At 33.9% G+C, this 16,910-nt stretch overlaps 4 protein-coding genes across 4 annotated transcripts; 1 reads left to right on the top strand and 3 right to left on the bottom strand.

The window, feature by feature from the left end:
- Positions 1–1,743: 1,743 nt before the first annotated feature.
- Positions 1,744–2,631, top strand: TRIADDRAFT_25064 (uncharacterized protein; the record flags this gene model as incomplete). Its single annotated transcript, XM_002113079.1, has 3 exons — positions 1,744–1,878; positions 2,000–2,185; positions 2,275–2,631. 3 exons carry the CDS (start codon positions 1,744–1,746, stop codon positions 2,629–2,631), a joined length of 678 nt encoding a protein of 225 aa, XP_002113115.1.
- Positions 2,632–3,581: 950 nt separating this feature from the next.
- TRIADDRAFT_56949 (uncharacterized protein) lies at positions 3,582–4,830 on the bottom strand (the record flags this gene model as incomplete). Its single annotated transcript, XM_002112639.1, has 4 exons — positions 3,582–3,604; positions 3,934–4,419; positions 4,496–4,595; positions 4,708–4,830. 4 exons carry the CDS (start codon positions 4,828–4,830, stop codon positions 3,582–3,584), a joined length of 732 nt encoding a protein of 243 aa, XP_002112675.1.
- Positions 4,831–5,388: 558 nt separating this feature from the next.
- TRIADDRAFT_56948 (uncharacterized protein) lies at positions 5,389–10,085 on the bottom strand (the record flags this gene model as incomplete). The annotated part of the gene is made up of 7 exons (XM_002112638.1): positions 5,389–6,379; positions 6,495–7,414; positions 7,535–7,614; positions 7,712–7,957; positions 8,056–8,188; positions 8,429–8,588; positions 9,940–10,085. 7 exons carry the CDS (start codon positions 10,083–10,085, stop codon positions 5,389–5,391), a joined length of 2,676 nt encoding a protein of 891 aa, XP_002112674.1.
- A 1,833-nt stretch (positions 10,086–11,918) lies between these two features.
- TRIADDRAFT_56947 (uncharacterized protein) lies at positions 11,919–14,831 on the bottom strand (the record flags this gene model as incomplete). Its single annotated transcript, XM_002112637.1, has 7 exons — positions 11,919–12,032; positions 12,121–12,321; positions 12,447–12,525; positions 12,682–12,764; positions 12,913–13,286; positions 13,565–13,755; positions 14,356–14,831. The coding sequence occupies 7 exons, from the start codon at positions 14,829–14,831 to the stop codon at positions 11,919–11,921; spliced, it is 1,518 nt and encodes a 505-aa protein (XP_002112673.1).
- Between the last annotated feature and the right edge of the window lie 2,079 nt (positions 14,832–16,910).

Raw genomic sequence — 16,910 nt, 5'->3', positions numbered from 1 at the left:
TTAGATGGAGTACGAGACGAAGAAGTGAAGGTACGTTGTTGTCCAAGTAGTAGAAAGGATCAAGTGGCATTCAATTCTTCTTCGTTGATTGGCTTTACTGACGCCATTAATTAATTAATATTACTCTCAATGTAGCGACTAAAAAAGATGGTCGTGCGTACTCTCAAGGCCCGACTAGCGAATGATATTAAAATATTGTTAACCGATGACGACAAGAAACGCATACGAGGTATTTAGTTCATTCGACAACTTGAATACGATTGCTTGCTTTGCTGTAGATGTCTGCTGCCTATTCTTGGACTATTGCTTCTTACTTCGATCCACTACATCTTGTTTAGAATTCGTACAAGATACTACTATAGATAGAATTTTTGGAGGAAAAATTGTTAATACCATCACTTGTCAAGAATGTCATCAGGTTAGTAATTTCTCGGAGACCATCATTTAATCGGGCCTTCTCCATGCTTAACTTCAAAGAACGCTTTCAACACGTTGCTATTTCTTCTAAATATAGACTTCACAGCGCTTCGATACCTTCCTAGATTTATCATTGCCAATAGCGGAGTATAAGGTGATAATTGCTAGTAGTTTTTGGTGGCTTTTTAATCTTCATCGTAATTAGAAAATGCATTGCCTAATACAAGGACTAGTCGTCCTACATACAGTAGCATAGAAGTACATAATATCCTTATAACTGTTGGTGTCTGTAGTACTAAATTGGGGCAATACATCATGCTTGCTTCATATTACAATGATAGCCGCCACGGAAGTATACTGCAAAGAGTCCAGTTAAAGCTGAAAAGAAAAAAGAAGTTAGTGTTGAAGAAAAGTATAGCGTTGAAAATCAGAGTCAATTAAAGAAAAGTAATTATCAAAGAAAGAAGGAACGTAAGGTAACTGATTCAAAATTAAAACCTAGCGCGACTGACTCCCAAGTGAATAATATTGACATTCAAATGTTATGCTTTGGTTTCCCTCATGAATTAGATGAAGAGGAAAAATCATAAGGGCAAAAAAAATAAGAAAAAAACTCTATATCAAAATGAAACACCAGACACGAAAGAGATTGTAAATTCCTATGAAAATGTTAATCCAGCAGGTGTTGAAAATAAAGACAATGTTAACACTGCGGATGGCAATAATGAAGATAATGTCAAGAATGATGGTGATAACGACGACGTCATTATTGATGAAGAAATTTGTACAGAATTTAAAGATACTGTTGTCATTCATAAGAGGACACATAGTAATGCAAAGCAGGAAAAAAGCCATACCGATGACGACATTAATTCCATTGGTGATGTCAAGATCGAAATCGATGATAGAATTCAAGTTGAGAACGAATTCAACATTGCTAATGATTGCCGTTCAAAGGATTCTGAATTAGAATCAATACATGCTAGCGGTAGTGTTATTATGACTGTAGAAAACATCGGAAATAGTACTCCTACTAACATGATGACCGAAGAAATTGATAACGATCAGGAAAGCGATAACGAGGACAAAACTAGTGATGATATTTCCTTGGATAAAAGCCGAGACAATCTGGAAACTTCCTTAGACGCCAGCCAAGACAACATTGAAACGGATAGTCTGTGTCAGGATAGTGATAGTGGCAAGGAATCTTCGGATCATATTGATCATAATCGTTACATCTGTCCTGACCGATTATCGAAACTTACAGAAGTCCATGATCAATATACAATCTACAAATGCTTGGATCGATTTTGCTGCGTTGAATTAATGACTGGCGAAAACAAATATCATTGCAAGTTTTGTACAAGAAAGCAAGGAAAACCAATAGAAGATAAGTCGACTGGTAAAAGCAGCACCAAAGAAGCACAAGATGAGCCTTTCCTCGATGTGTTTAAGCAAGAAGTCCACAGTCAGTAAAATTTAGAGCATTTTAATAGATTAAATTATCGTATTTTTATTCTGACAGTGTATAATACTAATGTAACAAATATTATTTATAACACGATTGTATCATTTAGATGAGGATAAGAAATTTGCACCAGTGTATACGGTATCAACAGCCCAAATGCTTATTTGCGAATTGCCTAAAGTAGTAGTTCTAAACCTGAAGCGTTTTGAGCATGTTGGAGCATCGTTTAGAAAGTTAGCAAAACACATTACATTCCCGTTACAGTTAGACATGTTGCCTTTTTGCACCGATGATTGCAAGGTATGTCTTGATCTATCTTCACCCACAGTTGCACTTTCATCAAGTTATCATGGTATTATGTAACTTAACCCTAATTATGAATTATCTAGGTTCGAGGTGGCAGTAATTCTACTGGATTATACGAATTATTCGGTGTTGTCGTGCATATCGGTCGACTAGGCGGCGGCCATTATTCTGCTTATGTTAAGGCTAGAACAAGCCAATCAGATCTGATGTCAGAAGTTACAGAATCCATAGAGCAAGATGATTTAAAGGAATCTGCACTACATGATGCATTACAAAAGTTAAAAGAATGCAGCATGACTTTCAAGCAATCCGATCTTCGTTGTCAACCAGGTGCTTGGTACCACGTTAGCGATCTACATGTATCGAAAGCTTCTGAAAATCAGGTCTTAAAAGCTCAAGCTTATATTCTATTCTATAAACGTTTATTTGTTAAAGGCTAAGTCGTAATTATTCAACAAAAGTGAAAAATGATCTCAATAAATCAATACTAATACACAAAGAAAATTGATCTATTTATAAGCTTGTTTCCATTTATTTATTGAAGTGTATGGAAATTTTGACTTGATAATGTTTTATCAATCGTGTAATGTACGAAGTGCATTTATTGACACAGCAATAACGATGTTGTATAGCTCGGCAATAGTAACGTCGGTTTATTTTATTTCAAATGTAAAAAGAAATGCTACAATTCGTCATAGCGTTTACTTGGTATGAAAGGATAGTCACTACTGTAATGCATAAAAATTAATTTTAAATCGTTTACGCATGTAAACTAAAGAATATCTAAATATCTATGAATCGTTGTATGGTATTCCATGTAATCTAAAATTCGCATAAATTTTTAATTGTACAACGAAAGGAGATTTAATGCGTCTGCCCTTTTCATATATTTTTGTATATGCATGCTATAACATCAATAAATACCTGTGATAAAATAAACTCTGATAACTCATGTATGGTATGGCTGCGTAGGAAAGTGCTTTGCAGTCCATAGTTTTATATCGTATATCACTACGTACTCTTAAGCAATCACCTGTAGTCCAATTGTACTTTTTTTCGTAAACTCTTCACTTCGATTAAATTTTATCCTTAGCAGGATGCTACTATGTATTACTATGAATTCACTCCTTAAATTCATCTTTATGGAGCTAAACAATTAGAAATCCAATTTTACAAACCTACAGGGATAATTATGGTATATCGGTACAGTACCATTAACATATCAAAACATAATAATTACTGCGGAAATCCAAGTATCCGCATGAATACAAAATTATTGAAAGAATGAAAAGATGGGTTTATTAGTCTATAGAAAAATAATTCAAGTTGCGTTGTCAAGGACTTTATGTTAGTTCATATTTATAAATTTATTTTAAATGTAGGTATTTCGTTACAAAGAACTTTCAGCTCTGACTATGGAAAGAAATAAAGCGAAATATATGAATCTTAATACTAAGTTAAGAACTGGAAATTGTGGCTTGCATTTTATGCATCATTGTTGTAAGAATATAAGTTTTGCAAATAGCAATATGTCGTAAGGCTATCAAATTTTTAGATTTAATCAATGCCTAGAATATAAATATGGCGCAAGTCGAAATATAGCTTAACTTAATTCTAGATACCATGTTGGCTACTTGCATTCGTATTTATCCAATACAGAGCAAAGAGCTGTATTATTCAGGTTGTGGCGTTGATTTTTTGACGCAGGAGTTTGAGACGGACTTGGAGATGAGAAATATTACCTTGCAATCGCTGATGTCGACGCAGTTCGCCGAGTAATCGCTGCTCAAAGCAGCCCAAGTGGCGAGCAATATCAACTGTATTCAATTTAGAGCATGCCTGCCTATCTTCAGCAATCAGCATAATACAATTTATAATCATAAATGGTAGTTGATCAATTTCGACGAGAACCGCTAATGGTACTGTAATTAAGGTAACAATAAACTTGTGGAGATTTGGATTATTACTCAACAAGCGAATATTATTGGGAAATTTAATACACGAGGAGAAGACGAAAACAAGATCAGATATAAAATCGCTTGATTTCATTAATTCTAATACAGAGGTAAGATTTGATGAACAAATTGCGATAATAGTTTCGGTAACCATAGTTGAATGACTTGATAGGGGATTTGTAACATGCGATGCGCGGATGATATCACTTAGTATCTGAATAGCATTTTCCATTGCTAGGCACATTTCCTCGTTGGAGGCGGAAAACTTGGATGCTAATATGAAATTTAGCAATTAAATCATGTTCTGCCGGCAAAAAATATACAATTTATTTTTGACGATAAATCTTACTTCTAAACACGTTAAGCCCATTAGTGACCACACAGTCAATAATGTCAAGATTACGGCATAGCGCGAGAACAATTTCTACATGCTTCTCACTATTGCAAGCCTAAATGAAATAACGTTCATTGTAAGATGCGATACGTTGATTTTTGCAATAGTTTTAAGGGACCGATGTAATATTTATTCTACATTACAGATAATACAATCATTTAACTAACCACTTCAATAACAAGCTGGACTGCTAAAGTCGCATTAGAGCAGGTTTTAACTTTGGAATCCGTGAAAAGGGATAGTAGAGCCGAAAAGTTTTCCCGTTGGAGAAGAATTTCTAATCCATGCATATTTTTACAGATTGATCCAATCTACAAGAGAGTGGTTAATGAAGCCATTGAAGCAATATCCAAAAATATATCAGAAATATGCAGATAAAAAGCACAGCTTTAGGCCTTACTTACAATATGTAGACCTCCATTTACAACATTAGATTTATAATTTGACGTTACCATTTCGCACAGTGTTTTCGTAAATTGACGAATGTCATTGAAGACTAATGCATTCCCTCCAGCACTACTGGCCAGTTTGGATAGGCAATCATCATCTTAACGAAACAATATTAAAGTTACCCGTTAATTTGTATAATAATATATTTATTAAAATATCAATAGTCACTGCTGGCTTTAATTAGAAAGGAATTAAAATTACCAGTGATCGCATTTGCCACTGCATGAAGGAACATGGTCAATTTATTTTCATCTGCAGCTGCTATGTAGATACTTAATAGGTTGTAAATCAATTTCCACAACTTTGGCCCATCACAGAAATGCAGTAGGTTTCCTATACGTAATGGAAATTGTAATTTTACGTCCTGTGTAGTAAAACAGAGCTTACCTATATCTAGCTCAATAGTAAAATCCTCCACCTGGCCTATCTTTGAAAAACCGCTTTGTTACAAAATTTGCAATAACCAATAAAGACTTTGATATTGAGCTTATTTCATGACTTGAGTCCTGCAAGGAGCTACTCTCCTGAATAATGACATTTTTACATAATTTTTTAAACTTTTTACACGACAGACCATCCAGAGTTAAAAATTCGAGAAGGATTGATAGAATTAACATTTTAAGATTAGTAGCGATTTTCTCAGGAATCTGATTTTGTTCCATTTCAACGCAAGTAGTAAACTTTGCACAAAATTTGGCAGTAATTTTCCAGCTTACGATAAGACATTGATCTACGATTTGAAAGGAATCTGAAGCTAGTCGGTTAGAGTCAGCAGATTCCGTGAGATGATCTCTTTGCATTATTTCTTGGGTAAGGTTATTTAAGGCCAAATAACATGACCTTACGATAGCAAAAGAATAAGGTTCTGACTTGACTTTGTCTTCTTCTGTACATCTCAATCGATCGATGTATTTTATATTTGACTGATCACAACTCAAACTAGGAAAATAGTTTATGAATGAGTTGTCTAAGCCAGTGGAATCATCTGTTAACGGTTCAACATTTATGATTATATAAGACATCAAATCGTTGTGTTGGCTGTCTAAAGTAGCTATCAAGCCAATATAACTACATAATGAAAAAGTATTAACACAACGTAACAACAAATTACATAAATTTTCGACGATATCCTTCCTACAATGAGCAGAACCACATTTAATAAAATGTAAATGATGTCCAGTAGAATCTATGCGAATAATTTGACTACGAGATTGAATTAGCCAAGCATGAAGTAATAGTAAATTTGAAGAAGTTATTTCCATCTTACTGTAGTTACTCCGTATTAATTCATTATCTAGGTAATGAAAGAATAAATTTGCTTTCTCGTTAATTAATAGTAAACAGACCAAAGCGAAGGAAGAATAAAATTCTGAACTTTCCGAGACATATCTATAGTATATATAAGCAATAAAAGCAGGTAGACATTTTAGAATAAACCCATATAAATGACTGTGGTAAAACAGAGCTTATAATTTTTGTCTACAAATTTATCGCGAATAATTACCTTAAAAAGCGACGGCATAAGATTAGATTATCGTCAATAAATGTTACAATATTCTGTTGGCTTTTAAACTTCCAGTAATAACATGTTCTACTCTGAATATCGAGGTACTGATGATATTGAGCCAGAGATAATCTAGCCATTGCCGTGACAAGTAAAATAACTTCTGATTTTGACGTTGCAATATCAGTCAACATCTCATAATTTCCTTTCTTTAACGCATCTCGATAAATTATGGACCATAGCTTGTCGTGATTCATGATCGCCTGAACAATGCTAGTACAATATTGATCTTTAGTGCATCCACTCTCGTTAGCACTTGCTGCATTAGAATTTCGTTTTCTTGACATTTTAAGACTTATTGCTTTTTTAGGTGGCTGATAATTGCTGCCAACATTTCGTAATTCTTCGGACAACAGCTTCGGTATGATAGTTTGTAAAATTAATCTATAATTATGGTCATTGGTAGCCAAAGTTTCCCAAAATTGAATGAAATTAATTGATAAATAAGTATCTTTATTATGTTCAAGTAATTCCAATAAGAGAGAGGTAACGTCACTGTTGTAATTGATTACTTTGTTATTAAAATAGCTTTTATATAGCTCTGACAGTAATTTTCGTTTCAATCTCATTATGTTCTTTACATTTAAGTTATTTAGCGAGCAGTCCTGCTTGCTTAACTGTATTTCATGTAAATAAATATCGACCATTTGGAAATAACCATTACATTTCCAATTACCGTTTACCTCGTCATATTGCTCACAAACTTTAGTAAAACTTTCGCAGAAATGGTACCACAATGAAGAGTTTTGATCATTTAATATGTATCTTAATATTATCCACAATTTTTGGTTCTTGTCACACATACTAGGTTGCACCTCTCGAATCTGGCGATTGGATGTCGCTAGAATAATTTTTATAACCTATTAACGATAAATGTAGGAAGTCTTTGTCATTAACATACGCGTATCTGTAATCTAGCACTAACTAGGACCGTATTTACAGTATCAGACTATCAATTTTCATGTAAAAGGTTAATATACCTCTAAACGTATATGTTCTTCTTTACAGCTGTCAAGAAGAAACAATAGCAAAGTTCCATCTTCATCAGGAAAAGTAAATTCTACATACACGTAGTAAGAACGCAATTCTAAATGATTGCATAAGCTTTAATGATGCTAATTAAACGATAATATAAGTGCATCTCATTGCTATCCAACCTGAAACACCAGTATTGCTTGATTCCTCGTTGGTTAATAGTAACCACCATGGATCACTCGTAATATTAACAACGCTAGGATATTGATACATAATGTTAATTAAAGCTTGCTCAACTAAACCATTAGGAAATTGATTTCTAAAGTCAGCGCAGAATTGGCATTCATGGCTTGAGCTCAATTGCATGAACAGGCAATATAACTTTTTCGATGTCAAGCAACGATAAAATTCCTTCCATTCACTTGTATCTAAATTTCAGTGTTGAAGTTGTATTAAAAGTAAACATTGATATGGCAATGTATAAAGATAAGTGTTGCAAATCATGTTATGACATATGTAGATTTACCTGCGCTTGCATAAGCGATATTAAAATAACGCATTAAAGTGGAAAATGACATTTGATTTATAATTTGACATTCTTGCTTTTTATCTAACGATTTAACCAATAGTTTAAGCAAGCAATTGCACGTTTTGCATTCCTAAAAATTGAAATGATTCAATTGAGTTACAACAACTAGAAAACTTTTGTATCCTCTTGCAGGATATAGAATTTACTATAAGCTAAAGAATACTTTCGTTAAAGCTATTGGACTAAACCGATATATAAAAGAGAATATTATAATTTATTCACATTATAAATCAGTTCCTGTTAGATGGTAAGAATAGAATGTAAGCAATAAATTCGTTTTAAGTTACATAGAAACATCTAATTAAGATACCTGCCATTGCCTAGCACGGAGAGCACATTGATCAACAACAGCCAAGACCTGAGTGCAGCTTCCTTCACCGTGCGAAAAGAGAAGATGAAGGACATGTTGCGGTGGTTTATCATTATGTTTGCTAGCACTAGCTAAAATGCACTCTGTAACATCTATAGTGCTACAGGTTAAGGATAAATAATCATATCTGAAAATTTTAATCACACCCTATTCTGCAATGAGCTCAAGACTGTCGATTCTGAGATTGGTATTATCATCTAAGTGGATAATCTTCAATTTCACATCATCATCAGTATTGACAATAATCTATCAATCTATAGCACTTTAGACCCTTTTGATCAGTTACGATTTGAATCAATGAAATTGGTGATAGTAGGCAATTTAATCTATGGTTAACCTACGAAATGAATAGATGCAATACTGAAGATAACAAATTTGATAGAACCTAAATATCAACTTTGAATAACATTCTGATGATGCTGTCAAGAGTTAACATGGACATTAACCTATCAGTCCATCTACTGAATCAAACAATTTCTTCGATGTATTAAGATTTAAGACATGCTCTATTGAACTATTCAATCCAATGAGCGATTACAATTATAAGCAAATTAATTTTATCTTTAATATACGAAAATAATTAATCCATGCAAGATCAAATACGAGCTCGCATAGCAAGTTGGATTTGATAGGACCTAAGAGTAAGTTCTCAGCAATGTCGTCATGATGAAACGATGTCTTCGATGTATTAAGACCTGAGATATGCTCTATTACGCAATTCTATCCAATGAGCGATAGCAAGTCATTTAATTTACCATTAATCTACGAAAATAGTCGATGTAAGATCGACTACAGCATTAACATACGAAAATAATTAATCCATGCAAGATTTAACACGAGCTCGCATAGCAAGATTGATTTGATAGGACCTAAGAGTAAGTTCTCAGCAATGTCGTCATGATGGAACGATTTCTTCGACATACTCTATTACACGATTCTGTGGCATGAGCGATAGCAAGTCATTTAATTTACCATTAATCTACGAAAATAGTGGATATAAGATCGACTACTGCATTAATATACGAAAATAACTAATCCATGCAAGATTAAATACGAGCTCGCATAGCAAGTTTGATTCGATAGGACCTAAGAGTAAATTCTCAGCAATGATATCATGATGAAACGATTTTTTCGACATATTAAGACCTTCGACATGCTCTATTACACAATTCTATCCAATGAGCGATAGTGAGTCATTTAATTTACCATTAATCTACAAAAATAGTCGATGTAAGATCGACTACAGCAAGTTTTGATTTGATAGCACAGCTAGGATACAATGCAAATCCGCCGGAGTTAGCGTCGGTATTAGCTCCAGTAAAGCGGGGAAATTCCGTGGAGATTGGCAGATCTGTTGAAGATACAATTGTTGATGCCTTCGGCTCGTCATTATCTGTTCATCTGTAGAATTATTCGTCATCCAAAGCTAAAATCTGAAGCTCTTTCCTAACCTCTTCCATCCATCTTGTCCTTTGCTGGATACTGTCGTAAACAAACAGTAGACGACAAACACTGCAAATTCAGTTCCATATAAAGCATACCTTTGTGTATCATTCATCGCTGATAGAGCTGCTAACTCTATGGAATACAATTCCATTTTTGTGATCCATATGATATATTGCATTTATCAACTCTTTTCTAGTACCATTCCTATCTTTAATATGAATATGGCCTAAATATCATTTCCAAGATGGTCTACAGTCTTAACGAATTCGTCAATAATTCCAACTTAGGAGACTTTATTTAGCAATTTTCTCCTAAATCTTTTCAGTAGTGTTGAAGAGATTAGCTGTAGATAGCTAACGCTAAGCCATGATAAATTGCGATGGAAATGAATACGAATATAAAGCAGGTTATAAGTCAGCTATAGAGCTGCTTGTCAGCAATTTTCTCATGACTTTCCCTAATATTGAAGACGGTAAAATGATGTTATATGTAGCCTAGAAATAGATTCGATTTAATTATACTGAGTTAATTAAGGAGCAGTCAGCGAGCAGTTTTTTTATACTAGGTTCGATAATGTTCAAATTGCATTACCAGATTATTAGCGAATTATGGCAAGAGATTAGCTGTAGATAGCTAGCGCTTAGTCATGATAAATTGCGATGGAAATGAATACGAATATAATGCAGGTTATAAGTCAGCTATGGAGCTGCTTGTCAGCGATTTTCTCATGACTTTTCCTAATATTGAAGACAGTAAAATGATATTATATGTAGCCTAGAAATAGATTCGATTTAATTATACATGCTATACTACTGAGTTAGTTAAAGAGCAGTTAGCGAGCAGTTTTTTATACTAGGCTCGATAATGTTCAAATTGCATTACCAGATTATTAGCGAATTATGGCAAGAGATTAGCTGTAGATAGTTAGTGCTAAGTCATGATAAATTGCGATGGAAATAAATACGAATATAATGCAGGTTATAAGTCAGCTACAGAGCTGCTTATCAGCGATTTTCTCACGACTTTCCCTAACATTGAAGACGGTAAAATGATGTTATATGTAGCCTAGAAATAGATTCGATTTAATTATACATGCTATACTACTGAGTTAGTTAAGAAGCAGTTAGAGAGCAGTTTTTTTATCCTAGGCTCGATAATATTAAAATTGCATTATCAGATTTTGAGCGAATTATGGTAGGAGGATTGGGCACTTATTTCCTTATAATAGAATCTCCAATTTTTATTATACTCCAGTATTTTGGCTAATATTACATTATTTTGGCAAATAATTGATATTAGTATTGAAGATCAACTATAGATATATATATATTTATACGCTATTCATAATTCATTCATCGATGTTGAAATACTTCATTTACATCTTCTGTTGATCCGTACAAAAATATGCTAGCTGAACTAGCGCAAGAGCTACACTATATTATTAAAACAGGAGCAAGACTACCTACACAGGATTGCAGTACGCTATTTCTATTTTTCTAATCAAATAATCAAGTAATTATATCTAGTTGAAGTAGAAGTAGGTGAGAGCTGCGTCCAATGTCTTTTTATAAGAATCAAGATGGAAGAAGCTCTTTCAAAGATTGCATGAACATTTATCAAAAGTAGAAATTAGCGAGATAGACAGTAAACACATAGCACAACCAAAATAGAAGTTATTTATTGCATTTCTTCTCGATAACGCTATAGCAAAGTGATTGACATAAACACTGCTAAAAATATAAAGATAAACTAAAAAAGAACAGAATAAATAAGGCTAACACAAAGTGATTTGTTAAACAGTTACAGGTCATGAAATAATCTTCAAATCTATTCAAATTACTACTAAAGATTCCTTAGTGCTAATACTTATTGCAAGAGAGTAAAACATAAAGTATTTGCTATCATCGCTATTTATGACAAGCTGAAAATTAAGTTAGTTCCATATTCGCTTATAATCTTATACTATACGGTATTTATGATTAATTTATTGGTAATCTTTTAACTCGAATAGCATCGGATCTTCAGGTACTAAAATCATTCGAGTTGTCTGCCTATTCTCTATTTCATTCTTTACCTCTATAGAGCATTTGGGTAGCAGCTATGATTATGAATAAAAAATTGCAATTTTTATAAATATATATACAGCATGCTAAATAAAAATACCGCTAGTATAGGCGTATTCTTACTTGCACAAGCAATGTTTCCAATTCTAATTCTGCAATACGCCTCCCTAGACACATTCTAGGTCCAAACCCAAATGGAGTGAATTTATAACCTCCTGCACTTTCTTCGCTGTCACGAAGCCATCGCTCCGGTTTAAAGTTATCCGGATCACTGTATAATTCCGAGTCTCGGCCTATTGCATAGGATGCTGCCGTTACGAAAGTCTACAGTAATAGATCGATTTTAGTGTCAGTAATAAGTTGCATCAGGAGATTCTCAAATACTTAAATGACGAATATAGTGACTGTTCGTTACATCTAGCTATATCGGTCAATAATTGAAATCATACTCCTGCTGGAATTTGATAGCCACCAATAACGGTATCTTGCTTAACCTTTCGTGGAACAGATGGAGCTACCGGATATAGCCTATACAATATACATGTACAGTTTCCGAGAGTTGATCAAAATAGAATTACAGCTGAGGTATTTTAAATACTTGTCTAGGATATAGAATCTCTCTATATACAGTATCCGATATACATGATATACCTGTAAATATTGTCATGTTATACTACAACTTACCGTAATGTTTCTCGAACACATCCTTTTAATAACGGCATTTTATTAATCATTTCAGATGTTAATTTTTCTCCATCTGGCACAACCTGTCGTATTTCATCACGCACCTTTACTTGAGCTTCAGGGAATTTTCCGAGATTATACAATAACCATAAAGCAGTATTGGCAGTCTAAACAACGAAAATTGTTTTCATACGTATACTGCATAGAAAGAGGATAATCGATTTAACTTACTGTATCAACACCAGCTATAAACAAGTCCATCATGTTAGCATTAATTTCGTTTAAGCTTAATTTTTTGGTATTTAAAATATAAGCTAAGAATTCCGTTTCCTCAGAATCTTGTACGTCCTTATTCTCTTTGGCTTTATTATTAATTTCTTGCAATTTTTGATTAATAACTTGGCTTCCGTAATTGAAAATTCGATCGCTATAAAGTAAAAATTCATTCCACCATTGCTTCTTTTTAAAAATGTTGTACGGTGCAAAGGTTAATGAATGACAGCTTGTAAACATTTTGGCCAAAGATTGGTAGAAATATTCAGCATCTGGATCAACTGGATCGTTAAACATTCCTAATCGCTTTTCGAATAGTACTGTTGCTATAGCTATATAAATAGGATAAGACAGATAAAATTCTTATCAATGATCGAATTACTATCATACTATGATAAATTATATCGTCGTTTATAAATAAACTAATCGTCTTTTAGTTTACTTCAGTTTTCAACCATCAATTATAGTTAATTCGCCTATTACACATATCTACTTAGTACTTATTGTAAGCTCAAGTATGCATTAGTAATGTAATGATTACTTTATATTTTGCCTCAGTTAATAATCTAGTCGCATTTTGCATGATGTACCGCCATAAAGTGTAACTTACATTCCATGGACCATTTAAACATTTCATTTTCAATATCATGAACGATACCATTTTCGCCTCTGAGACGAAGTAATTTCTTGACATAGTCTTGTGAGACTCCATCGACTCGTTCAGTATATGCTAACACTTCTTTTGGTCTCATCATTTTCTTATCCATAACACTTCTGGCTCGTCGCCATGCTTCGTCCCCACTATACGCAAGATATAAGATCAGATTGAAATATCTTGCTAGACTATTAGCAGATAACTTTCATCTGGCAAAACGATTAATTTTATCGAAAATAATATTTCTTTGGATTGAAATCTATTTAATGTATTTAACATCCTAGTATGACAAAAGTTAAAAATTTTTTTTACTTATTTACAACAACAATATGGGACCGGGTGGTTTTACACTTGTTAATGTGCTACGCGGATATGAAAGTTTTAAAATTGTGTTAAAGATAGAAAGAATATTTTGAGATTATAGCATGCTGAAGTAGTTTTTGTATTGCTGTATAATTGTAAGGCGTAGCTGAAAATATGGCAACGATAACTATTACGAACGATAGATGATTGCCATTTTCTCTACTTTATATTTTGTTTATAAAGATGAAATGTCCGATTGTACGAGTAAGGGTTAATTCTTATGCTATTATTGTCCAATTTATGTTGAAAATATTATGCGATACAAAGAAATTGACGGAAATTTTCACTATCTTCTTCAAGTTAAAATAATTCCAGTGTCTTTATCGATAGAAATGTAATTTATATCTGCATTATATTTTTATTCGTTCGTTTTACTGACCTACCCTAATAATACGCCAAGAGGCATCTTGCGATGTGAACGATAATCAATTAATTTTTGAAATATATTTAACGGTCTTTCAGGATATTTGCCTTCACTACGAAAGACTGCCGCGACGTCTTGAGGCTTGGAAACATAAACTAAATCGATGCCAAATAAAGCTTCACGATAGATTGGCCCAAGCTCTTCAAATCGTTGACGATTGATTTTATAGATATACTTTAATCCTTCACGCCCATTGCGAAAATAATCTAGAGCAGTACCAATAAGAGGAAGACGTTTAGGTTGAGGAATGTCCTCGTAAGGTTTAACACTTTCATTAATCTCGACTGATGTTGTTTGTAGCCTACAACTGGTTATCCAATATCGCTGATATAATCGGCCATGATTAGATAAACATTTTATCGATGAAGTATACCCCAATAATTGTTTACAAACGGATGATGGAGAAATAGATTTAATGGCTTGTAATACGATCATGTCGTGGATCGATCTTGATTTCTACACTCTCTCTCTTGCAATAATTCTATCGATAATGTTAGCCTAAGCTCGATAACATTGGCTAATACAAAATTATCATAAAAATGAGCGACGCAACCCTATCAAAAATGCCAGAGAAGAAATTGGATATCAGTCAGACTCTAATCAAGGATGCCGGCTGGAGGAGTTTTTGTATACAATGTTATCTAAGGCTTGATTGGTGTTTATCTCTTTGTAGGTAAGCAAAGGTCAAGTGTCAAGAATCTAGGGTTCAAGATATAGGGTTAAACCAGGAAAAGCGTGTTCGATTATCTACAATTCAGTGACCTCTGTCTACGGAAGTGTTTCATACCTCTACCTGCAGTTAGCAAGCTAACGTAGCTGGCCAGTATTTTGAAATGGGAATATCCAACTTTGCATATTATGAGCTACTGTGCAAGGAAATCATTCATTGCCTATACTGCACTTGCTTCTCTAGACTACTTTACATTGATCCATCGTGGATGGATCAGCATGCCCATTCTGGCTATCAATGATCCTCTCCTCTCCTTTCCATAGTAGACTAATTTAAAGCATCGGCTATAATATTTAGAAATACCATGCTATCGAACTCTTCTGCATTGGATATATGCTCGTATACATCGTCTAAGGAAACATTTCATGCCTGCTACCGTTAGCACTGTGCACAATTTTGCACTCCTTTCATCCATCCACTAGTATGCCAGCCAGTATCTCCAATTTCCTCAACAAACTACAATGTTTTGCCATTAAAAGCTTCCTATAGGACATAAAGCATACTATATGCAATGTCATATAGTGGCTTATCCTTATCCATAGTACACTGTATAACTTTCTATATTCTCATGGACTACTGCTGTTCAAAATACACTTGTAGTCATGGTAGCCCAATGCCCTATGCTCTACTATGGCATGAACTCCTCGATACAGTAATTATCCATTGTGCCGAGGCCTAATATCCAGTAGTCCTTGGTACTAGGTATGATCACGTATTCATTTCTACAAAACAGTTTGCTAGCAAGACTGCAACTTGATTTGGCTGCTTTGTACAGCAGTTCGTAGAGTATTTTCCCTCATGCACTAGCCAGTAGGACTAGCACTGTTCTAATCAATCAAATCTGTTGACGATAAATAAGGGTAAGGTGCTAACTAACTTAACAAGTGATTAATTATACACGCAGTGTGCATTCAACAACCAAATCCAATCGATTCCGCTCTGATGCGACTAGATCCAAGAACTCTTGCCTAGTAGAACTCTCCACTTCATCCTAGACATCTGCATAACCCGTAGTCAATCGCATCCTACTCCTTGCTGAAGCTAGCTCTGGCCGTAGTAGTCATCATTAAAAGGTAACGACAATATTGTGGTTGTTGTTGTGAGTTCGGCTATTTTTTTATTATTATTATTATCGGGTTATCCAACTGCTCCAGAAGTGATTTGAAACATAGAATATCAATAATCTTCATAATGTCATCCTTGATCGTTTCTGACCAGACTGCAAGCCAACGACTTGCCTAATTTTGTAGAACATTAGATAGCAAGTCGTCCTCACCGCATTGGTAATCATATCCAATAGCGTTATTGTGTTCTTCTTAATTATTTCTACTCTAGGACTGATTTGAAATTAAATGGCTATAGAGAAATGTTTACTATAGCATTATTGATCGTTTTACATCTATAGCAACCCAATCTCTTCCGTGTTTCCCTTCAATAGTAATATGAAATGAGAGAATTCTTCTTGATAGTAATAGAAGGTTATCTAAGATTGTTGGTTATCGTTATACAGTATATCACGTTAGCAAATCGCTATGACTAATTTTCTCCATGAGCAATATCGAAATTTTCCCCATCATTTTCACCCAATTTGCCCTCTTATCTAACCATAGGACTGTTTTTATCGATAAAATAGGAATAACTACACAACGGCATCGTTTTGCCAAGCCTGCAATCCAATCCCTAGGGTCATTGTTTAGCTTTCTAAATTTTAGAATTCATTAAATAACTGTACAAAAGATTCCGAGATAGTTAATCGATATATAATCAGATATTATCTGTTCTTG

The sequence above is a fragment of the Trichoplax adhaerens genome, genomic scaffold (genome assembly GCF_000150275.1).
Source record: "Trichoplax adhaerens TRIADscaffold_5 genomic scaffold, whole genome shotgun sequence".
Lineage (NCBI taxonomy): Eukaryota > Metazoa > Placozoa > Uniplacotomia > Trichoplacea > Trichoplacidae > Trichoplax > Trichoplax adhaerens.
Note: the sequence above shows the minus strand (reverse complement) of the source record. Positions and strands in the feature narration are given on the sequence as shown.